General features: G+C 39.5%; 1 protein-coding gene across 1 annotated transcript in view; it reads left to right on the top strand.

The window, feature by feature from the left end:
- The window catches only part of LOC139758986 (uncharacterized peptidase C1-like protein F26E4.3), a 30196-nt gene extending 18479 nt beyond the window's left edge, over nt 1-11717 (top strand). The window contains 8 exon segments of the mRNA XM_071680857.1: nt 2247-2433; nt 3993-4159; nt 5447-5581; nt 6397-6508; nt 6756-6771; nt 6774-6860; nt 9204-9355; nt 9735-11717. Coding sequence (XP_071536958.1) covers nt 2247-2433; nt 3993-4159; nt 5447-5581; nt 6397-6508; nt 6756-6771; nt 6774-6860; nt 9204-9355; nt 9735-9938 — 1060 coding nt within the window. The 3' untranslated portion in view covers nt 9939-11717.
- The last annotated feature ends 13388 nt before the right edge of the window (nt 11718-25105 follow it).

Raw genomic sequence — 25105 nt, 5'->3', positions numbered from 1 at the left:
GGTACGACCAGTACACGACCAGAACACGATGGTACATACAATGAGCACAACAGTATAACTGCAACACAACACATAAGCCTAACTAGAAAAGTCTAAGTACAAAATGTATTATTCGATTTGTGAGTTACTAAACATACTTTAGAGAACTTCACTCACAAGTTACAAAAGCTATTTTCCATACTTTACTTATTACATATTTACCCCTAAATTTGTACTTCAGAGAACGTAATTGAAGTACATGGAAGAAAACGTAAGTACATTCATCCCTAACTCAAGTATTTTATTCATCACTATTCCCTTTGACCGATAAAAATTCCTTCAGTAACATAACTCAGACACACTAGTGAAGGAGGCAGGAGAGCCTTAGATAAATGGCCGTCAGGGGTTAATGGTTCAAGTACATCTATCTCAAGGTTGGGACGAGGCAAACATTTTAAGAGAGACCATTTTCTTCCATCATCTTGCCGTAGCGTAGCCATCACCTCGCCTGTCACTTGTTATCTTAACGCCGTAATGGAGATGGATGACGCATGACTTAACACGGGTTTAAACGGTCACTACAGCGACGTTAATGGTAAATGGTGACCAAACATTTTTGGGGTCTACATTCCATATGAGGTCTAAAGGTGAGACGAAGTTTATATATATACATTGTGTGTGTGTGTGAAATGAAACACAAGTTGCCAAGTGCACTTTCGTGTAATGATCACATCATCAGGGGAGACACAAGAATGACTTAGAAAACGTAGAACAGTCAGTGGATATACGAGGAGGAGACGTAGCTAAGACGCCATTGGTAAACAAGCGTTACCAGATGGTGGTGTTCGGGTCTGACATCATACCTGACCTAAAATTTTATTATGTGGACAGCTGGTGGAGATGTCTGACCATCAGTGGAGGATGAGGAGATATATATATATATATATATATATATATATATATATATATATATATATATATATATATATATATATATTAAAGATGGAAACATTATGAGTGAGAAATGAGTGGTGAGAGTAAGAGAGCTTGGAAAAGGACTTGTGTGACGAAATACCAGGTAAGACTGACCGCAGAACAGCGAATGGTGAGAGGAGATACGGTAAAGGGGAGTGGATGAGGAATGTCGTGTGCGTAAGGTGAGCACATCAGAATGGGTGGTGTGTGGAGGGATGAAGATGTAAAGTTGCTAATGAAAGAAAGAAGAGAGGCATATGAGCGGTACTTACAGGAAAGAAAAGCAAGTGATGGGAAGAAATATCAGGGAAAGTGGCAGGAGGTCAAGTGGAGGGTGTAGGGCTAAACAAAGAAGGCAAATGAGAGAGGGAGTGAGCAAGAATAAGTGAACTTTAGGAGGAATGAAAAATTTTGGAAGGAGGTTAACAATGTGAAAAAAGAGAACAAATAAGAACATCGGTGAAAGGTAGGGGAGTGGGGGGGATGGGAAAGTGGCAGTAGGTAATGATGAAGTGAGGAGATGGAATGAGTATTTAGCAGGAGTTTTGAATGTCTTTGGGTTAGCTTGCAAGGTGTGAGAATACTGGAGAGTGGTTTAGTGAAAAGAGCAGAGGTGCTAAAAGCCTTGCGAAAGATGAAATGTGGCAAGGCGGCTGGAGTGGATAGTATTGCAGTTGGATTCTTTAATAAAGGGGTGACTGTGTTGTTGATTAGGATTTTCAATCTATGTATGGATCATGGCGAGGTGCCTGAGGATTGGCGGAATGCATTTACAGCGCCTATGTATAAAGGCTAGGGGGATAAAGGTGAGTGTTTAGACTAAAGAGACATGAGTCTGTTGCATGACAAAGCAGTAACTGAGAGGGTGAAAGCATGTACAGAACATCAGATTAAGGAGGAAATGTGGTTTCAGAAGCAGTTGAGGATGTGTGGATCAGAAGTGTACATTACAGAATGTGTGAGAGAAAGACTTCCAGAGAAACAGATGGGTGTGTATGTGGCATTTATGGATCTGGAGAGGGCATAAGACAGGGTTGATAGAGATGCCTTGAGGAGGATTGTAAGAATATGAGGCATGGGAAGAGAGCTTCAAGAAAAGATGTTTTCATCAATTGGGAAGAAGGAGAATGAGTAGTTCCAAGTGAAGGCTGGTCTGCGGCAGGGGGTGGGGTGTGTGGGTGTGATGTTTCCCAGGCTGTTTAATCTGTCTATGGATGGGACGGTGGGGGAGTCAAACGCTCACTACTCACTTCTCGAGCTAATCTTATTGAATTCCTCTCTCTCTCGACCAGTAAGTGCCTGGGTAGCAACCTGCAGTGTGAGGACGACCCATGTATGATAGAGGAACAGGTGATCAGGGATGTGAATCTGGCACAACGACAGTTTGGCTGGAGAGCCACCAATTACACCAAGTTCTGGGGTTGGAAGGCCAGACAGGGTCTCTCGTTGAGGACTGGCACGCTCAACCCTGAACTACTGGTAAGTCTTATCCTATCTTAACTTTACTTCACTCATTAATGAATGAGAGAGAGAGAGAGAGAGAGAGAGAGAGAGAGAGAGAGAGAGAGAGAGAGAGAGAGAGAGAGAGAGAGAGAGAGAGAGAGAGAGAGAGAGGGAGAGAGAGAGAGAGAGAGAGAGAGAGAGAGAGAGAGAGAGAGAGAGAGAGAGAGAGAGAGAGAAACAAATGTGGCCCAATTTTTTTTTTCTTTTTTGTCTGTTTTCCTGGCGCTACCTCGCTATATCAGGGGGTTGCGATGCTGTTACCTGCGAGGCAGGGTAGCGCCGGGAATGAATGAAGGCAAGCAAGTATGAGTATGTACATGTGTATATATGTATACTTCTGTGTATGCGTATGTATGTATAAGTACACGTATGGGAGTTTATGTATACATATGTGTATATGTCTCCTAGCGCCACCTCGCTGACGCAGGAAATGGCGATCAAGTATAATCAATTAAACAATATATATATATATATATATATATATATATATATATGTATATATATATATATATATATATATATATATATATATATATATATATATATATATATATATATATATGCTGTGGTTTCAGTGCATTATTACATGACAGCTGGAGACTGAGTGTGAACGAATGGGGCCTTTGTTGTCTTTTCCTAGCGCTACCTCGCGCACATGAGAGGGAGGAGGTTGTCATGTGTGGCAAGGTGGCGACGGGATTGAATAAAGGCAGCAAGTATGAATAATGTACATGTGTATATGTCTGTGTATGTATATTATGTATACGTTGAAATGTATAGGTATGTGTATGTGCGTGTATGGACGTGTACTTAATATACATGTGTATGTGAGTGGGTTGGGCCATTCTTTCGTCTGTTTCCTTGCGCTACCTCGCTAACGCGGGAGACAGCGACAAAGTGTAATACATAAATATATAAAATATATACCACAATGGTGGTTCACTTTCCCTCTTCTTCAGGGATTACTTTGGTATTTGCTCCCAAGAACTGGCTGGAACACTTAAATGTTTCCATAAATGCTTCACTTCATCCTTACCTCTCCCGCTCTTCATATTCACAGGCACTTACCACGCATACTTCACATTTCCAATCTTTCCCTTCACCCACACTATGCTCAATCCATTCCTTCCTTGCCCTGTAGCACCCTCCCACAATCACAGCGACAGGAGTACTGCATACTTCTTTCCCTCTTCCCCAGTAATTCTTCTCAATATATGTCATCATTATTTTTGTGTTAGTTTATTGCATGCTGTATAGATCAGGGGAGATTACTGTCCTCCCACAACTCATACACTAAACCCCTGCTTGTAGCTTCCATTCTGTTCAACAATGATTCACTTGCACACTGCAGCACTTGACCTAACCTCCTCCCTCATCTTGATTAGTATCCCATCTTAAGTAATATTAACATCTATGTCCAGTATTTCATAAAATTTCTTTTTACGACTGCATAAAAGCCACAAAACCATCTACAAAAGATTTTCCGACTGCTGGTTAGTATAAGTGAATTCTAGCAACGCACATCCTACCAACAGTCAATGAAGATGTACCCAATCCTACTACGGCCAGACGTCTCACAAATCCCATCCCAATTTGACGCCCGCACCAAACGTGAGTGGCGGGGTCAGGTGAGTGGAGTGAGGGACCAAGGCTGGTGTGGTTCTTCATGGGCCTTCTCCACCCTCGCCATCACTCAGGATAGGTGAGTAGCTTGTGTGGTGGTCGTCCACTGCCTGAACTTTCTCCAACCTGGCATCACTCAGGATGTAAGAGTGGAGTGAGTGTCCAGGGGTGGTAGAGTGGTGTGTCCTATGACTTGTCTATCCTTAACATCAATCAAGAGAAATAAGTGTGTGGTTCCATCATATGAGTTCCCTAAATTACCATGGGTGAATTTTTTTTGCACCTTGTCCACCCTTGGTTTGAGGTGTGTGAGTCGGGGTTATTACATTCCATAAGTTCTGGGACTTTAAAAGCATATTACCATAAGGGCTTGAGCTAAAACAGTGCGACAGCAATTGGTCATACTAAGGTAATTAGAGGATTCTAAGCAACCTCATTCAAATATCCTTAGTCATATAAAATAGGTATACAAAACAGAAGTGGGTTATCTAAAACACTACAGATATCTGCTACATACTAAAGACAGATGGATACTTCAGAACTCATAAGAAAGGTAATCAATGAACTGGGATTAAGTTCTCATCTCATGACAAGTGTGTCAGGTGTGGAAGTTACTTTTGACTTGTGTGTCACAGCTGATAAAAAAGTTCCCAGTGAGTGCCATTTGTGGAAGGTGCCAACTCAGCTGTGGATATGACTGATGACAGGCAGATGTAGATGTGATTGATAACATGGGCCTCAGGACAGGTGTTTGAGGAACTCAAGACTGCCATATTATCGTACAGCCGACATACTCATTCATGGCAGTCAAGAGATGGTACAAGTAAGCAAGGCTGAAGGACATCGGTGAACTGCCTAGGTTAGGACTCCGCTAAGTTTGGCCATTACAGATATTTAGTTGAGCATTCACTTTCTACAGATATATAATTTTCATACACTATATGTACATCAACTAAGTTATCTAGTTCTTCTCCAGCCACAGGGTAATCCTTAGTCTTTAGACTGGGAGCACTCTTGGGTATAAGCAGTTTTTGCAGTTCACTTACACAGTGAATTTTTTCTAATGATGTATTCAATTTTCTCATTCTCTTCTTATTCAGAAGTTTTATTATCAATTTTATCCCCATTTTTTCATCATAAAAGCTTCTCTTGTATCATACTTATTCATTCTTCTGTTATGTCTCTTCTCTCAAATCAAATTTACTTACGTCCCAAGTTATGCCTCTTCCCTTCCATTACAGTCTATATTTTCAGCATTATCAACAGAACACAAATGTCTTTTCCCTCTCCTCACCTCCTCCTTCCTTTATTTCTGTCATATCCACCTATCTATCAGTATACAGCAACATCTTTCTTCATATAACAGGTTGTCAATCAAGTCTTCAGGAAACGAGACAGTGACACTGTCACCCCAGAACCTCATAAGCTGTGACAGACGGGGCCAGCAGGGCTGCCAAGGCGGACATGTTGACAGGGCTTGGCAGTACCTCAGAAGGATTGGGTGAGTCACATGGGGACCCACATTCCTACAATCTTAAATATTCTTTTTATTTTCTTTATTTTCTTGAGAACAATGTGTACTTTTCTTGAATCTATAAGTATGCAGTCTTCTCTAAAAGTGTATTTTTAACTGTAAACTGTCATATGACAACTGTATGACACTGGCTGCTCCATTTGTCTTTACTTGTATTATGACCATTCTATATGATCTTATACTTCTTTCTTCTCATATAACCCTTGGCATTCCTGTATCATTCCTTCAGTATTTAAGAATACTTCTTTCTTCTCATATAACCCTTGGCATTCCTGTATCATTCCTTCAGTATTTAAGAAAAATGATACCATTTACTCATATGTCTTACAATTTAATTATTTTCAGTTTCATCACCTGTAAACCAAATGAGCCTTTACAAAACTATCTGCAGCATCAATGAACAACCTGCCAACATTTAATTAATAATTAATGATTCATACCTTAGTTGAATTACCTGTTTTTTACTTGTCCATTTGTACCTCAATCACATACATGATGTGAACCATCTGTACTTCCACTGAGCCATATGTAGTTTATCTGAAAAAACTTACCTTAAACTGACTAAACGTACTATTAATAATCTAACTGCATCTTAATTAAAGTTTCCGTATCCTTGGCAATATAGTTACTGTATTTTCATGAAAGCAGCACCCGTATTCTCCTTAAACAGTGTGCACTCCAAGCAAATCAACCTCTTTTGACTCATACCACTGGTACCTCAACTAAGCCAAATGTAAATCCACTATACAGCAGTTCATTGAGGTAGTATGACTTCTCTACAGGGTGGTGAACGAGGAGTGTTACCAATACGAGAGTGGGACTACAGGTCAGGTGCCCCAATGTCGCATACCACGAAGAGCCAACCTCTTCAACCTACGTTGTGCCTCCAGGGAGGTAGGGAACAGAGACCCACATGTATAAATCACTTTGTCTTTCCTTACAGCTAACCATGCATTCAAATGTCTTTCATTTACCGAAATCTATACATACTTAATTCCTCTGTCTGTCGGTTTCTGCACGGTACCAGTGTATAATATGGATAAACAAGTAGTTAACATCATTTGTAGCATATTCGTGTAGTCCTGGTGTTGTATAACGAAGATAAAAATATTTTGTAATCTAACAAGTCTGCGTATTACAGGTGGTGATTCAACGTAAAATCTATACAGGACAGAGCCTGCATACCGCATCTCTGGGAGAGAAATCGACATTCAATGGGAGATCCTCATGAATGGCCCTGTCCAAGGTGAGGTGCTCTTTAGGAAGACTGCTGCAGCTAGCTAGATAATGTTCACACAGTCTATTGAAAGCACACTAATGCCCGGGGTTCTTTTTCTTTAAGTGTTAAAACAATAATGTTTTGGTTTCTCCGGTGGTTTCATTAGCAGGTGACCCTTTGCTTTATGCTCATGACTTGACTGAAACATTCTTTTCCTTTAAACACTACTACATTTCCTGCCTCAGCAAGGACACATCAGGAACAAACAAACAATGGCTTCATCTTCACACATATTCACCTTCAACTGTCATCATGCTGTACTGAAATCAGAAACCCCTATCCATAGTTTACCTTGATCACTTCATATACCATTTCAACATTTTGCCTCAGTAAACCTAATTGATCCTTTTCATTCTTTCATATGCATGCCTCTCACCCTCCTGAAAATTCAGACTCTATTACCAAAAAACCCCCTTCACTACATCCTTCCATATTCAATATATCATTGCAGGGAGGCAAAGCGCACAGTAATGGAAAGCTAACAATAATAAAGCCAATTTTGAAATATGGAAATACAAAATGTGACAGTCATCCCTAAGCCTTAATTCACTCCAGGAAAAGTGTTAAAAACAATAATTAGGGACAAAAAAATTAGTTGTAACCAACCATCAATATGGTTTCCTGAATAAAAGAAAGTGTTCACCAAGTATGATTAAATTCTATACAGCCTGGTGTATATCAACTGTCATCTTTTATAGTGTTTTGTTGAACTTCTTTATATTACCATCAAATGGATCTTCAAAATCAAATGCATTATCGTTTTGATCTCTTAGATTCATTATTGCTTGATGTCTTCTACACTTAGCAATCTAATGTAACATCCTCCTCATCCCATAACTGAAGGAGAACTATAGAACTTGTGTATTTGTTGTGGGTATATACGAAGACCTTGTTGGCATGAAACATTATTTACAGATATAAATTAGGTCCCCTCTATCATACAGCGTAGATCTATGTGAGGTCATCTATCTATGTGAGGCCCCCCCCATTACCAGACAATGTAGATCTACATGAGGTTCCCTTTATCAGGTAGTACAGATCTACATGAGGTCTCTTTTACTACGCAGCATAAATCTACTTGAAGACATCTCTACCAGGCAGTGTAGATCTCTATGAGGTCATTTTTATAAAATAATGTAGACCCATGAAAGCTACTCTTTACCAGGAAACACAGTTCTATTTGAGGTCCCCTTTACCAGGCAACATAGATCTATTTGAAGTCCCCTTTACAAGGCAATGTAGATCTATTTGAAGTCCCCTTTCCCAGGCAGTGTAGATCTATGTAAACTTGTCTTTACCAGGCAGTGTAGACCTATGTGAACTCATCTTTACCAGGCAGTGTAGATCTACGTAAACTTGTCTTTACCAGGCGGTGTAGATCTATGTGAACTCGTCTTTACCAGGTAGTCTAGGTCATCTCAACAAAGCAAAGCAGGTCCATGTGAGGTTCCCTTTACCAGGCAACCTAGACCTAGTTAAAGGGTTAAGAATCTCTAGGAGGTGGATTTTTCGGTCCAGTACAACATCATGAATTTGCACTTCTTAAATAATCTTAACACTGTAACTCATTAAATTGCTTTTATCAATAGCTGTCACTGTCTGTGACTGTGTGAAATATATCTCATTCCAAAAATCATGTGAGACTGCAAAAAGATTCTGTGTTTTAAGTCTTTCTTTAAGAAAAGCAATCAAAGCATATCAGAATATGTACTTACATTATCTGTTTCATTTAATTTTAAATTTATCTTAATCACTTCAGAATATTCAAAAAAATGTTAAGTAATTTGCCAAGAAGTTTCTCCACCTAATGCCAACTGACAGTATTTTCAGTCCTTTGTAGAACACTGTGGGATGTCCAAAACTGTATAAAGTTGTTGTTTCTCAATGGTAAAGTCTGTATCTTTGCTTAAACTAATATTTTTGGCTTACTTGATCTTTTGGCTTTCCATATACTCCATCACTTTTCAGAATGGCTCTTTGGGGCTGGAGATGCATTGTTTTTGCCTTTAATATAATATGAATTAGGATTTAGGATGGTGTTTTAATTATGCAAGAGACACATTAGATCTACATGTCTCCTATCATTTATGAAACTCTGTGACTGCAACTTTCTTTCTTTAGCATCTCTGGTGTATGAAGCAGTCTGATGCGTAATTCATTTACATAAAACTATAATAATTTACTGCAGTAAAATAAAGTATGTGATCTGCACTTTCATTATATAGTACAAATATCATAAATAATGCTGTAGGTAGATATGCATATGAACAAAAACATACTGAATTTTCTAATTCACTGTATTCTTGCCAGCAATGATGATGGTACACAAGGATCTATTCATGTATGAAAGAGGAGTGTACAGCCATACTGGACTGACTGGGGCCGAGACAGCAACGCATTCTGTCAGGATCATTGGATGGGGAGAAGACAACTCTCTAGGATCTCGACCAGTCAAATATTGGGTGAGAGGACTTCAATTGCCATATCATTGTCTAATTATAATTAAGCAAGAGTGAGCAACTATGTGAGATACTTGGTGTGCTGTGATGTGTTACTAGCTTTTGAAACAGCTCTTGCCAGAAAGTTCAAGAAAAGTAAGCTATAGTGTGAATGATATTGTAAAATTCACTTCCAAAGAATATCAAATTCTGCTAATGCACAACATGGACTATTCTTAAAATAAATATCTTAAAAGGCTATGATATATGTATAGAAAGTAAATTATGCTTGAAACTGGAGTTGCTAATACTGCAGAAACCATAGGTATATGGACTACAGTGCATCATGCTAATGGTGTCATATCTGTTCAATGTCTAGGTTCTGTTTTGTCCTTCTCAACAGATAGCGGCCAATTCTTGGGGAACTGACTGGGGAGAGAATGGCTTCTTCAGGATCAAGCGTGGCTATAATGAATCTGATATTGAGTCATTCATCATCGCTGTCCGTCCCCGTCTCACTGACTATACTCCACGCAACCCTCGCAGTCGTCAAAGACAAAGGCCGCCGCCGCCGCCCCGTTTTCCTTCCCAGGAACAATCGTCTTAGGAACTAAAGAATTCTGTAAGGCTACCAGGGCCAGATGATCATTAACAATTCCTGTTTTGTTTTAAATTACATATTCTCAAACATGATGAACGTCACAACATGAGGGAAATCACTGCAAATCAAAAGCAATAGGGTATATTACCTTGCTATTAACAAAGAACTCATGCCCCTTCCTTTGATGTACAATTTTAAGTACCAATACGACCTGAGAAACCACTTCACTGGTACAGATCAATTATCATAAGTGACTAATATGCAGGACAAAATAATATCAATATTACAGGTGATTGCAGTATAATCAGAAGAATAGATGGCATGAGTTTTTATAACATCTATATTATAATATTAATGAACATCTCGGTTGATATCGTCAAGTTAAATCAAATGTGAGTAATTTCTAATATTCATTGGAGCTAACAGAACTATGTACTGTTCTTGATCTATTTCAAGGTGAAACTTCAACTAACCGCAGCATCACTCAACATTTTTACTTCATCCAGATTCATTCTATCATTAAATATGCAATTTCTTCTTCTTTATAATATTTCAGTTTATGGCATCTACCAAGTTCAGATGATATGAGGAGGCTTTCTTACCAGAACTAATTCATTTTGTCTGCAAATTTTGCAAACATACAATTTCAATGCTTAAATCTGAGCACTATTATGAATGTTGCTTTTTTTACCTTAACAAACCTTATAATAAGCCAAGAAAAGATATGGATTAATTTAGGATATTTTCATTCCACACATTTTTCAAAAATATATACATTTCTGGTTCTAGTTACTTGTTCCTGCAATACTTCCAATCATATTACCAAAATTCAATATTTTCCATAATAAGTATTTCTTAGAATGTGAAGTAAGCCTTTCTTAATATATATCACGGACTTTATGAATACTAATCAAAATGGACTTATGATAACCAAGTTATACTGACACAAAACATGTTAAACACAATTGCTATTGATTAGTTACTATTTAATGATTCTGATTTGCAGTAAGGATGCTGCAAGGATTATATATATCAGATGTAGTTGCATACTTGAAAATCTGACAATACTCCAACATATACTGGTATAATGTTTTGTTAGCAGGGTCTTACAGAGCGTAAAATACTGATTTTGGATTAGCGCGTGTGTGTGTGTGTTTGTGTGAGTGTGTGTGTGCATCTGTGTTTTGGTTCAAATGGGATTCTTCTGTCACATGGATATCTACAGTCCTTCATGTCTGGCTTTCATGCTGATTCATATGAAGCTAAAACGCTAATATTCAAAATTAATTTCTATATGTAGCTAATAGTCAAACATTTAAAATCAATTTCTATATGTAGCTAATAGTCAAATATTCAAAATGGTTTTTTCATATGTAGCTAATAGTAAAATATTAAAAATAATTTTCTATATGTAGTTAATAGTCAAATATTAAAAATAATTTTCTATATGTAGTTAAGTCAAATATTAAAAATAATTTTCTATATGTAGCTAATAGTCAAATATTAAAAGCAATTTTTTATATGTAGCTAATAGTCAAAAATTCAACAATATTTTCTACATGTAGCTAATAATCAAATATTCAGAATAATTTTATATGTGAACCTAGTAATCAAAAATTCAAAATAATTTTCTATATGTAGTTAATAGTCAAATATTAAAAATAATTTTCTATATGTAGTTAATAGTCAAATATTAAAAATAATTTTCTATATGTAGTTAATAGTCAAATATTAAAAGCAATTTTTTATATGTAGCTAATAGTAAAATATTAAAAATAATTTTCTATATGTAGTTAATAGTCAAATATTAAAAATAATTTTCTATATGTAGTTAATAGTCAAATATTAAAAGCAATTTTTTATATGTAGCTAATAGTCAAATATTAAAAATAATTTTCTATATGTAGTTAATAGTCAAATATTAAAAATAATTTTCTATATGTAGTTAATAGTCAAATATTAAAAATAATTTTCTATATGTAGTTAATAGTCAAATATTAAAAGCAATTTTTTATATGTAGCTAATAGTCAAATATTAAAAATAATTTTCTATATGTAGTTAATAGTCAAATATTAAAAATAATTTTCTATATGTAGTTAATAGTCAAATATTAAAAATAATTTTCTATATGTAGTTAATAGTCAAATATTAAAAGCAATTTTTTATATGTAGCTAATAGTAAAATATTAAAAATAATTTTCTATATGTAGCTAATAGTCAAATATTAAAAATAATTTTCTATATGTAGCTAATAGTAAAATATTAAAAATAATTTTCTATATGTAGTTAATAGTCAAATATTAAAAGCAATTTTTTATATGTAGCTAATAGTCAAATATTAAAAATAATTTTCTATATGTAGTTAATAGTCAAATATTAAAAATAATTTTCTATATGTAGTTAATAGTCAAATATTAAAAATAATTTTCTATATGTAGCTAATAGTCAAATATTAAAAATAATTTTCTATATGTAGTTAATAGTCAAATATTAAAAATGGTTTTTTCATATGTAGCTAATAGTCAAATATTCAAAATGGTTTTTTCATATGTAGCTAATAGTAAAATATTAAAAATAATTTTCTATATGTAGTTAATAGTCAAATATTAAAAGCAATTTTTTATATGTAGCTAATAGTAAAATATTAAAAATAATTTTCTATATGTAGTTAATAGTCAAATATTAAAAATAATTTTCTATATGTAGTTAATAGTCAAATATTAAAAATAATTTTCTATATGTAGTTAATAGTCAAATATTAAAAATAATTTTCTATATGTAGCTAATAGTAAAATATTAAAAATAATTTTCTATATGTAGTTAATAGTCAAATATTAAAAATAATTTTCTATATGTAGTTAATAGTCAAATATTAAAAGCAATTTTTTATATGTAGCTAATAGTAAAATATTAAAAATAATTTTCTATATGTAGCTAATAGTCAAATATTAAAAGCAATTTTTTATATGTAGCTAATAGTCAAATATTAAAAGCAATTTTTTATATGTAGCTAATAGTCAAATATTAAAAATAATTTTCTATATGTAGTTAATAGTCAAATATTAAAAATAATTTTCTATATGTAGCTAATAGTCAAATATTAAAAATAATTTTCTATATGTAGCTAATAGTAAAATATTAAAAATAATTTTCTATATGTAGCTAATAGTCAAATATTAAAAGCAATTTTTTATATGTAGCTAATAGTAAAATATTAAAAATAATTTTCTATATGTAGTTAATAGTCAAATATTAAAAATAATTTTCTATATGTAGCTAATAGTCAAATATTAAAAGCAATTTTTTATATGTAGCTAATAGTCAAATATTAAAAGCAATTTTTTATATGTAGCTAATAGTCAAATATTAAAAATAATTTTCTATATGTAGCTAATAGTCAAATATTAAAAGCAATTTTTTATATGTAGCTAATAGTCAAATATTAAAAATAATTTTCTATATGTAGCTAATAGTCAAATATTAAAAGCAATTTTTTATATGTAGCTAATAGTCAAATATTAAAAGCAATTTTTTATATGTAGCTAATAGTCAAATATTAAAAATAATTTTCTATATGTAGTTAATAGTCAAATATTAAAAATAATTTTCTATATGTAGCTAATAGTAAAATATTAAGAAATAATTTTCTCAAGTTTATTCATCGCAATTCAAGAAGCAAAAACCACAAACAGAGAAGGCTAGAAATGGGCAAAAAACACGATACCATGATTACATGAGGTGCATTACAGAGAGGTGGTTAAAGGTCATAAATTTGCTGAAAAGTTTACAAACCTGTATGACACTAAAGAAAGTAAAGTGTTCAAGAGATGGACTCCATGAAAAATTCCCTCTCCATAGAGTACAAACAGCTAATTATACAAACACACACCTGGTATATAAGAGATGGGGCAACACAAAAGTAAAATTCTCTCCTTGTAACACACAAATATTATGGTATTCAAAGTAAGAGACCAGGGCCATAAAGAATAATTCCCATGTATTCTCTGTGTGTCTTAGAAGGCTACTAAAAGGGGAAGGAGTGGGGATCTGGAAAGTCTCCCCTCCAATTATTACTTTTCCAAAAGAAGGAACAGAGAAGGGGGCTAAGTGAGGAATTTCCCTCAAAGGCTTGGTTCACTGTTCTTGATGCTACCTCACTAAGTATGGAAAGATTCCTAATTCCACAGTAACAATTAGTTATAATGGCAAGAACAATAATTAGTGTACGTTTCAATCAACTGAAAAAATGACATGGGAAACAAAACTTTGCTATTGATTCAATGGTACGATAACTTCAACTGCCTGCCAACCAGTGAAGGAGGTGCAGGATGTTTATTCCACCAAAATTAGAATCAGTCATAGCCATATCACTATAAATTCAGTCTCCATGATGTTTAGTTTCACAGCGTGACAGATCTAGGCAGAAGGATGCATGGAGGCAAACATATCCTCTGTGTATCTATAATAATCTGGTTAATGTTGCTATACATAAAAAAGGTCGCGTTACCAAACTCCACCTGCTTGTGGTTACAATACGAGTCAAAAGTCTGTGGTCAAAAAGGAGTACTATACAATCTCGTCAAGGAACTTCTCATGCCAAAAGAGTCCATAATGTTCCTGCTACTGATTGCAGTGCAGCTTTCAAGTTGTAGGACCCCTGTAAAAGGGATCCTAGGGTCATATCAAAAGAAAATATATTCAATAAAGCATTATCTCACGAGGAGACTCGAAGAATGTCAAGATTTGATATGCACAGAGAAAATCTTCTCAAGTTGTTTTCATTGTCACATGGAAAGATAGACCGACAGTTGTTAAGATAACCCCCTCCTTCAGTACATAATTGAGATGGATGAAATTCAGAAATAACGACAGTGCAACTGAAAGCGTCATCAAGATTGTTTTTTCCAACAAATCCTTCAGCTCAGAAAAACAATTACCCAGGCAAAACAAACTTGGCCTTTAAGCTGCGATGTGTGAGAATGACCAAATCATGCAGCCAGGTCCTGGGGCTGTAGTATTAATGTTGGCTGTAGGTCGTTAAAGAAAGTTGGATAAAAAAATCTCTATCTTGCATACCATACTGTTTCCAAATACTTCTCTTTCTCAGTATTTCTCTTTTCCTGATACTGATTTTCTGTAGTACTTCTCTTTACCAATACTTCCCTACCCAGGAATGTCTCTTACCTGGCAAGTCTCTTTCCCTGTACGTCTCTGTTCCGGTACTTCTCTTCCCAAGTTGCTTTTGATTACAATTCCCATTTATGTCAATAAGTCTACTTTAATTACCTCTGGGTCTGTTAATGTGTTCACTACCACAGTAGATAGTTGCAGTATCAACATATATTACTTGTAACAAGTAAACAGCTATCAGATGACGTACTGAGATATTACATATATGTACAAAAGACATTTTACAATATAAAATATAATGTTTAAAGTTATGATGAAAATGTTTATATTATGTTCTTGCCCTCAACTACATAATCAACAATGATTTTTAATAAGTAAATAGGACAAGATCTTGTTTTCTTAACCTGTATACAAATTCCTTTTTAAATCACACAAAATAATCATATAATGAATTATCTATATGATCATGGCAAAATTATTTGGAAAATGTTACATACACTGAGACAGTAGTTAGATATCACAGTAATACATGTTCCTTCCTATTTACACACATGCATATGTGACAGGTTAATGTCATACAGATTAAGGTCAACCAGAATGACCTTGTGTTATGTGACAGGTTACTGGCATACATATTAAGGTCAACCAGAATGACTTGCATGTGGACCCCATGCAACACCACTTCAATGGCTTAAACCAACCCAAGAACTCCCTCCAGCACACTACTCATGACAACAAACACCAAAACAAGATACCATAACATGCCCTTAAAGATAAAAAAAAAATTGAATCTACCCTTCACCAAAATTATCAAAAATGGTTAGCCATCTTAATAGCAGGCCAGAGTCACTGATCAAGGCTTCATTTTCCAATTCCCCCAAACTTTGCTATGGAATACCCTCAACAAGCAGTTATTTCTACCACAGAACGAAAAAATCAAGTATCCTCATCATGAACAAGCAACTATACAAAAAAAAAAGCAAAACAAAAAGAATTGATAAATTCAAGTGTCAACAAAGCGCATGTGGGCAGCAATATATAGCATTTCGTCAGGCATTATCTATATATCAGTTCTATCCACACCCAGTACATGGGTCTTAATGAAATCATACTACCGTCAAACTATACTAAATTTCCCCTGCAAGATACTACAAGCTAATAGCAAACTTTAAAGTAATTCATTCTACCACTATTTTAGGGAACCATGTTTTCACTGCAGGAATCTATGTACTCTTCATTAGATAATATCTGAAGTACCAAAATATATAACCTAGTAATCATAACTAACATGTTAGCAAGTACATGTAATCATACTGATATAAATCTTATGTAAATCTTAATTCCTTATTACTTAACTACGCACTTAAGGGTCACCAGCAAACTCGGCCCAAATCTCATTAATCAGAACTAAGTAATTAGAAACAATGTTCGAAATCTTGTGGATCCAGCCTTCTTACCACCAGTTATGATGATGGTAAATTGTTATAGGTAAATTAGGCATGTGTACGTGTAGGAAGAGAGGAAAGTGATTGGTTCTCAGTGAATGTAGGTTTGCGGCAGGGGTGTGTGATGTCTCCATGGTTGTTTAATTTGTTTATGGATGGGGTTGTTAGGGAGGTAAATGCAAGAGTTTTGGAAAGAGGGGCAAGTATGAAGTCTGTTGGGGATGAGAGAGCTTGGGAAGTGAGTCAGTTGTTGTTCGCTGATGATACAGCGCTGGTGGCTGATTCATGTGAGAAACTGCAGAAGCTGGTGACTGAGTCTCGTAAAGTGTGTGGAAGAAGAAAGTTAAGAGTAAATGTGAATAAGAGCAAGGTTATTAGGTACAGTAGGGTTGAGGGTCAAGTCAATTGGGAGGTGAGTTTGAATGGAGAAAAACTGGAGGAAGTGAAGTGTTTTAGATATCTGGGAGTGGATCTGGCAGCGGATGGAACCATGGAAGCGGAAGTGGATCATAGGGTGGGGGAGGGGGCGAAAATTCTGGGGGCCTTGAAGAATGTGTGGAAGTCGAGAACATTATCTCGGAAAGCAAAAATGGGTATGTTTGAAGGAATAGTGGTTCCAACAATGTTGTATGGTTGCGAGGCGTGGGCTATGGATAGAGTTGTGCGCAGGAGGATGGATGTGCTGGAAATGAGATGTTTGAGGACAATGTGTGGTGTGAGGTGGTTTGATCGAGTAAGTAACGTAAGGGTAAGAGAGATGTGTGGAAATAAAAAGAGCGTGGTTGAGAGAGCAGAAGAGGGTGTTTTGAAGTGGTTTGGGCACATGGAGAGAATGAGTGAGGAAAGATTGGCCAAGAGGATATATGTGTCGGAGGTGGAGGGAACGAGGAGAAGAGGGAGACCAAATTGGAGGTGGAAAGATGGAGTGAAAAAGATTTTGTGTGATCGGGGCCTGAACATGCAGGAGGGTGAAAGGAGGGCAAGGAATAGAGTGAATTGGAGCGATGTGGTATACCGGGGTTGACGTGCTGTCAGTGGATTGAATCAAGGCATGTGAAGCGTCTGGGGTAAACCATGGAAAGCTGTGTAGGTATGTATATTTGCGTGTGTGGACGTATGTATATACATGTGTATGGGGGGGGTTGGGCCATTTCTTTCGTCTGTTTCCTTGCGCTACCTCGCAAACGCGGGAGACAGCGACAAAGTATAAAAAAAAAAAAAAAAAACTTCAACTATCGTTTGCAGCAACAATTCCTAGTCTAACAACTTAAACTATTGTTTGCAGCAATAATTCCCAGTCTAACAACTTAAACTATTGTTTGCAGCAACAATTCCCAGTCTAACAACTTAAACTATTGTTTGCAGCAGCAATAATTCCCAGTCTAACAACTTAAACTATTGTTTGCAGCAGCAATAATTCCCAGTCTAACAACTTAAACTATTGTTTGCAGCAATAATTCCCAGTCTAACAACTTAAACTATTGTTTGCAGCAGCAATAATTCCTAGTCTAACAACTTAAACTATTGTTTGCAGCAATAATTCCCAGTCTAACAACTTCAACTATCGTTTGCAGCAACAATTCCCAGTCTAACAACTTTAACTATCGTTTGCAGCAACAATTCCCAGTCTAACAACTTAAACTATTGTTTGCAGCAGCAATAATTCCCAGTCTAACAACTTAAACTATTGTTTGCAGCAACAATTCCCAGTCTAACAACTTAAACTATTGTTTGCAGCTATAATTCCCAGTCTAACAACTTAAACTATTGTTTGCAGCAACAATTAGGCAGTCTAACAACTTAAACTATTGTTTGCAGCAACAATTCCTAGTCTAACAACTTAAACTATTGTTTGCAGCAACAATTCCCAGTCTAACAACTTAAACTATTGTTTGCAGCAACAATTCCCAGTCTAACAACTTAAACTATTGTTTGCAGCAACAATTCCCAGTCTAACAACTTAAACTATTGTTTGCAGCAACAATTCCCAGTCTAACAACTTAAACTATTGTTTGCAGCAACAATTCCCAGTCTAACAATTTAAACTATTGTTTGCAGCAATAATTCCCAGTCTAACAACTTTAAACTATCGTTTGCAGCCACAATTCGCAGCCTAGCACTGCCCCCCCCCCCCCATTTCCAGCCACACATGCATCTGGCTATACCAAAAATGTTTCACTTGAAAATTACATTATTATTTATTTATTCATTTATTCATTTATTTTGTGGGGGAGGTTTAGTTTGCCGGAGTAATTTTATTATATACATAAATGGTAATATGACATTAGAGTCGAGAACTCCAGCTCATCTGCCACTACAGATGAGGACATGCGTATACACCTCACAACCCTGATAATTATGATAATTATCATGTAATGACCCATTATCCCACCCGCCAGACATAATGACCTCGACGCTGCTCATAACGAGCCATGACCTAACGACCAAACTGCTGATTACACTAGATTGCGGTAATTTTACGTCCCTGATTCATTCCTAACCTAAACTACATAAAGACAAGATCAGTTTACACGATTATTCATATTGTAGTTTCGTTAATGAAACTGAAGGAAATGTTGATAATTCTATAGTTTCGTTAATGAAACTGAAGGAAATGTTGATAATTCTATAGTTTCGTTAATGAAACTGAAGGAAATGTTGATAATTCTATAGTTTCGTTAATGAAACTGAAGGAAATGTTGATAATTCTAAAGTTTCGTTGATGAAACAAAGAAATGTTGATAATTCTATAATTTCGTTAATGAAACAGAAAGAAATGTTCATAATTCTATAATTTCGTTAATGAAACTGAAGGAAATGTTGATAATTCTATAGTTTCGTTAATGAAACTGAAGGAAATGTTGATAATTCTATAGATTCGTTAATGAAACAGAAAGAAATGTTGTTAATTCTATAGTTTCGATAATGAAACAGAAAGAAATGTTGATAATTCTATAGTTTCGTTAATGAAACAAGGAAATGTTGCTAATTCTATAGTTTCGATAATGAAACAAAGAAATGTTCATAATTCTACAATTTCGTTCATGAAACAGAAAGAAATGTTCATAATTCTATAGTTTCGTTAATGAAACAGAAGGAAATGTTCATAATTCTATAGTTTCGTTAATGAAACAGAAGGAAATGTTCATAATTCTATAGTTTCGTTAATGAAACTGAAGGAAATGTTCATAATTCTATTTACCATGGCTGTGTATGTCGAGGTGACCCGCTGTTCTCTTCCTCTCGCACAGAACTATTCCTTTATCATCCAGTAGGATAAAGATAACCATTATCATCACTATTAATCAATATTAAGCACATAATAAACAACTGACGGCCATTAACACACTCACTTTCTGGCCCACACACCCACTGTGATATGTAAACACCCCACACTACCATTTTCTATCACCACGCCACCTGTGTTAACGACACACTAACACACTGACACTACACTTGGTGTACTACGGTCAATGTAGATGATGTAGAACGTAAATAAATGTAAATTATTTATGGTGTAAGACTTGCTGGCCACCACAACAACACTTGTATCCAAGCTGTACTAAGGCAAGTTGGAGGAAAACCGCTAAAGCTGCCTGTCGCTAAACTCGCTCAACTGCAAGGAAATGTCCTCTATAATTATATCGCTAGATATAGAAAATTATATCGTCCACATATATACATCGTCATGTTAACTTCAATATTGTTCTATTGTGATATTTGGTCAACGAGTTGTATCCCAGATAAACATAACTTCGCCAGATGTAGCGACAATTGCTACTTTGCAACATTGCTAACAAGTCCTGTTGAATAAGTTTCTATTATACCATTTAATTAATCATTAGGTATAATTAATTAATCGTTAGGTATAATATTTCCCGTATCACCCAAGCCATATTTCACGACCAAAGTGAAATTGAATCACTGTATTCCTCCCATGTACATGAACACTGGCCATACAACATCACATCAACCCAGTTAATTGTGACACTAAATTTCATTTGGTATTTCTAAATATTTGAAACTTTATTAAATAATTTATTTTTGTTTATCATCTACGTAAAATTACTGAGAAAGATCATGCCTTTTTGAACGTGTAAGGAGGCGTTACAGCCTTGATATATATATATATATATATATATATATATATATATATATATATATATATATATATATATATATATATATATATACTCGACCAAGACTTTCATACATGCGCACAGTCAGCTTGGTCCTAGGAACACCCCAGCCTGATCCTAGGAACACCCCCAGCCTGATCCTAGGAACACCCCAGCCTGATCCTAGGAACACCCCAGCCTGATCCTAGGAGGAACGCCCCAGCCTGATCCTAGGAACACCTCCAGCCTGATCCTAGGAACACCTCCAGCCTGATCCTAGGAACACCCCCAGCCTGATCCTAGGAACACCCCCAGCCTGATCCTAGGAACACCCTAGCCTGATCCTAGGAACACCCTAGCCTGATCCTAGGAACACCCCAGCCTGATCCTAGGAACACCCTAGCCTGATCCTAGGAACACCCCAGCCTGATCCTAGGAACACCCCCAGCCTGATCCTAGGAACACCCCAGCCTGATCCTAGGAACACCCCAGCCTGATCCTAGGAGGAACACCCCAGCCTGATCCTAGGAACACCTCCAGCCTGATCCTAGGAACACCCCAGCCTGATCCTAGGAACACCCCAGCCTGATCCTAGGAACACCCCAGCCTGATCCTAGGAACACCCCAGCCTGATCCTAAGAGGAACACCCCCAGCCTGATCCTAGGAACACCCCAGCCTGATCCTAGGAACACCCCAGCCTGATCCTAGCAACACCCCCAGCCTGATCCTAGGAGGAACACGTCTCCTGGTTCATCTTGTAGAAACTAATACACATAAAGAGGTGGGGGGGCTGGGGGGGTCACACCCCCCCCCAGCCTTGTACACAGTGGTCTTATATGATTACGTGTGGGGGGGCGGGGGGGTGACCTGACCTCCACTGACACGCTAATGGGCAGCCTTGACCTCCTTAAATAACTAGTTTAAGGTCTAACTTGTTGATGTAAGAGAGACAAGGTCATTTTACCAGGTTCCAATATCACTAAAAATCCCTCACGTCTACATCGGAGTTCCTAAATCACTATAATAAAATAATAGAATTCAAAATACAATTGATATGGTAAGTCATCAATACATTGTTATCATTCTAAAACCCTTATATGAACATATATAAAAAAAAAAAGGGTATATTACTTAACATTTATAGTCATTTATAATAATTTGACTTTAATGTTTTTTTTTTATCTGTTCGTGATAATTGATAATAATAATAATAATGTCATGATAATCGATCTACTTGATATGTTATCAGTCTGCCATAACAAATTAATAATGAATTAGGTTATCTTAAATGATATACCATATTTATGTTTATTTTATATATATATACATATATATCATTAAATGATAATTAGTAAGTTAAGTTATCTTAATGGATCTACAAGATTTTATATCAGTGTTTTTCTGTCAATACAAAGATAGTCTGTGTATGATGGGCCATTAGGGAGGTGGCGGCTAGGAGGCTGGCTACCCGGCTAGGAGCCTAGCTGGCTACCCGGCTAGGAGGCTGGCTACCCAGCTAGGAGGCTGGCTACCCGGCTAGGAGGCTGGCTACCCAGCTAGGAGGCTGGCTACCCGGCTAGGAGGCTGGTTACCCGGCTAGGAGCCTAGCTGGCTACCTGGCTAGGAGGCTGGCTACCCGGCTAGGAGGCTGGCTACCCGGCTAGGAGCCTAGCTGGCTACCTGGCTAGGAGGCTGGCTACCCGGCTAGGAGGCTGGCTACCCGGCTAGGAGGCTGGCTACCCGGCTAGGAGCCTAGCTGGCTACCTGGCTAGGAGGCTGGCTACCGGCTAGGAGACCGGCTACCCGGCTAGGAGGCTGGCTACCCAGCTAGGAGCTGGCTACCCAGCTAGGAGGCTGGCTACCTGGCTAGGAGGCTGGCTACCCAGCTAGGAGGCTGGCTACCGGCTAGGAGGTGGCTACCCGGCTAGGAGCTGGCTACCCAGCTAGGAGGCTGGCTACCTGGCTAGGAGGCTGGCTACCCGGCTAGGAGGCTGGCTACCTGGCTAGAGGCTGGCTACCCGGCTAGGAGCTGGCTACCCAGCTAGGAGGCTGGCTACCCAGCTAGGAGGCTGGCTACCTGGCTAGGAGGCTGGCTACCCGGCTAGGAGCCTAGCTGGCTACCTGGCTAGGAGGCTGGCTACCCAGCTAGGAGGCTGGCTACCGGCTAGGAGGTGGCTACCCGGCTAGGAGCCTAGCTGGCTACCCGGCTAGGAGCCTAGCTGGCTACCTGGCTAGGAGGCTGGCTACCCGGCTAGGAGGCTGGCTACCGGCTAGGAGGTGGCTACCCGGCTAGGAGGCTGGCTACCCAGCTAGGAGGCTGGCTACCCAGCTAGGAGGCTGGCTACCCAGCTAGGAGGCTGGCTACCCGGCTAGGAGCCTAGCTGGCTACCCGGCTAGGAGCTGGCTACCCAGCTAGGAGGCTGGCTACCCAGCTAGGAGGCTGGCTACCGGCTAGGAGGTGGCTACCCGGCTAGGAGCTGGCTACCCGGCTAGGAGCCTAGCTGGCTACCTGGCTAGAGGCTGGCTACCCGGCTAGGAGCTGGCTACCCAGCTAGGAGGCTGGCTACCGGCTAGGAGGCTGGCTACCTGGCTAGGAGGCTGGCTACCGGCTAGGAGGTGGCTACCCGGCTAGGAGGCTGGCTACCCAGCTAGGAGGCTGGCTACCCGCTAGGAGGCTGGCTACCTGGCTAGAGGCTGGCTACCCGCTAGGAGGCTGGCTACCTGGCTAGAGGCTGGCTACCCGCTAGGAGGCTGGCTACCCGGCTAGGAGCCTAGCTGGCTACCTGGCTAGAGGCTGGCTACCCGGCTAGGAGCCTAGCTGGCTACCCGGCTAGGAGCCTAGCTGGCTACCTGGCTAGGAGGCTGGCTACCTGGCTAGGAGGCTGGCTACCTGGCTAGGAGGCTGGCTACCTGGCTAGGAGGCTGGCTACCCGCTAGGAGGCTGGCTACCCAGCTAGGAGGCTGGCTACCCGGCTAGGAGCCTAGCTGGCTACCTTTCTAGGAGGCTGGCTACCCAGCTAGGAGGCTGGCTACCCAGCTAGGAGGCTGGCTACCGGCTAGGAGGCTGGCTACCTGGCTAGAGGCTGGCTACCCGGCTAGGAGCCTAGCTGGCTACCCGGCTAGGAGCCTAGCTGGCTACCTGGCTAGGAGGCTGGCTACCTGGCTAGGAGGCTGGCTACCCGGCTAGGAGCCTAGCTGGCTACCTGGCTAGGAGGCTGGCTACCCGGCTAGGAGCCTAGCTGGCTACCCGGCTAGGAGCCTAGCTGGCTACCTGGCTAGGAGGCTGGCTACCCAGCTAGGAGGCTGGCTACCTGGCTAGGAGGCTGGCTACCTGGCTAGAGGCTGGCTACCCGCTAGGAGGCTGGCTACCTGGCTAGGAGGCTGGCTACCGGCTAGGAGGTGGCTACCCGGCTAGAGGCTGGCTACCCGGCTAGAGGCTGGCTACCTGGCTAGGAGGCTGGCTACCCAGCTAGGAGGCTGGCTACCCAGCTAGGAGGCTGGCTACCTGGCTAGGAGGCTGGCTACCCGGCTAGAGGCTGGCTACCCGCTAGGAGGCTGGCTACCCAGCTAGGAGGCTGGCTACCCGCTAGGAGGCTGGCTACCTGGCTAGGAGGCTGGCTACCCGCTAGGAGGCTGGCTACCTGGCTAGGAGGCTGGCTACCTGGCTAGGAGGCTGGCTACCGGCTAGGAGGTGGCTACCCGGCTAGGAGCCTAGCTGGCTACCCGGCTAGGAGCCTAGCTGGCTACCTGGCTAGGAGGCTGGCTACCCAGCTAGGAGGCTGGCTACCCGGCTAGGAGCCTAGCTGGCTACCCGGCTAGGAGCCTAGCTGGCTACCTGGCTAGGAGGCTGGCTACCCGGCTAGGAGCCTAGCTGGCTACCTGGCTAGGAGGCTGGCTACCTGGCTAGGAGGCTGGCTACCGGCTAGGAGGTGGCTACCCGGCTAGGAGCCTAGCTGGCTACCTGGCTAGGAGGCTGGCTACCTGGCTAGGAGGCTGGCTACCTGGCTAGGAGGCTGGCTACCCGGCTAGGAGCCTAGCTGGCTACCTGGCTAGAGGCTGGCTACCCGGCTAGGAGCCTAGCTGGCTACCCGGCTAGGAGCCTAGCTGGCTACCCGGCTAGGAGCCTAGCTGGCTACCTTTCTAGGAGGCTGGCTACCCAGCTAGGAGGCTGGCTACCTGGCTAGGAGGCTGGCTACCTGGCTAGGAGGCTGGCTACCTGGCTAGGAGGCTGGCTACCTGGCTAGGAGGCTGGCTACCCAGCTAGGAGGCTGGCTACCCGGCTAGAGGCTGGCTACCCGGCTAGGAGCCTAGCTGGCTACCTGGCTAGGAGGCTGGCTACCCAGCTAGGAGGCTGGCTACCTGGCTAGGAGGCTGGCTACCCAGCTAGGAGGCTGGCTACCTGGCTAGGAGGCTGGCTACCTGGCTAGGAGGCTGGCTACCTGGCTAGGAGGCTGGCTACCCAGCTAGGAGGCTGGCTA

Source organism: Panulirus ornatus, chromosome 32 (assembly GCF_036320965.1).
Source record: "Panulirus ornatus isolate Po-2019 chromosome 32, ASM3632096v1, whole genome shotgun sequence".
Lineage (NCBI taxonomy): Eukaryota > Metazoa > Arthropoda > Malacostraca > Decapoda > Palinuridae > Panulirus > Panulirus ornatus.
Note: the sequence above shows the minus strand (reverse complement) of the source record. Positions and strands in the feature narration are given on the sequence as shown.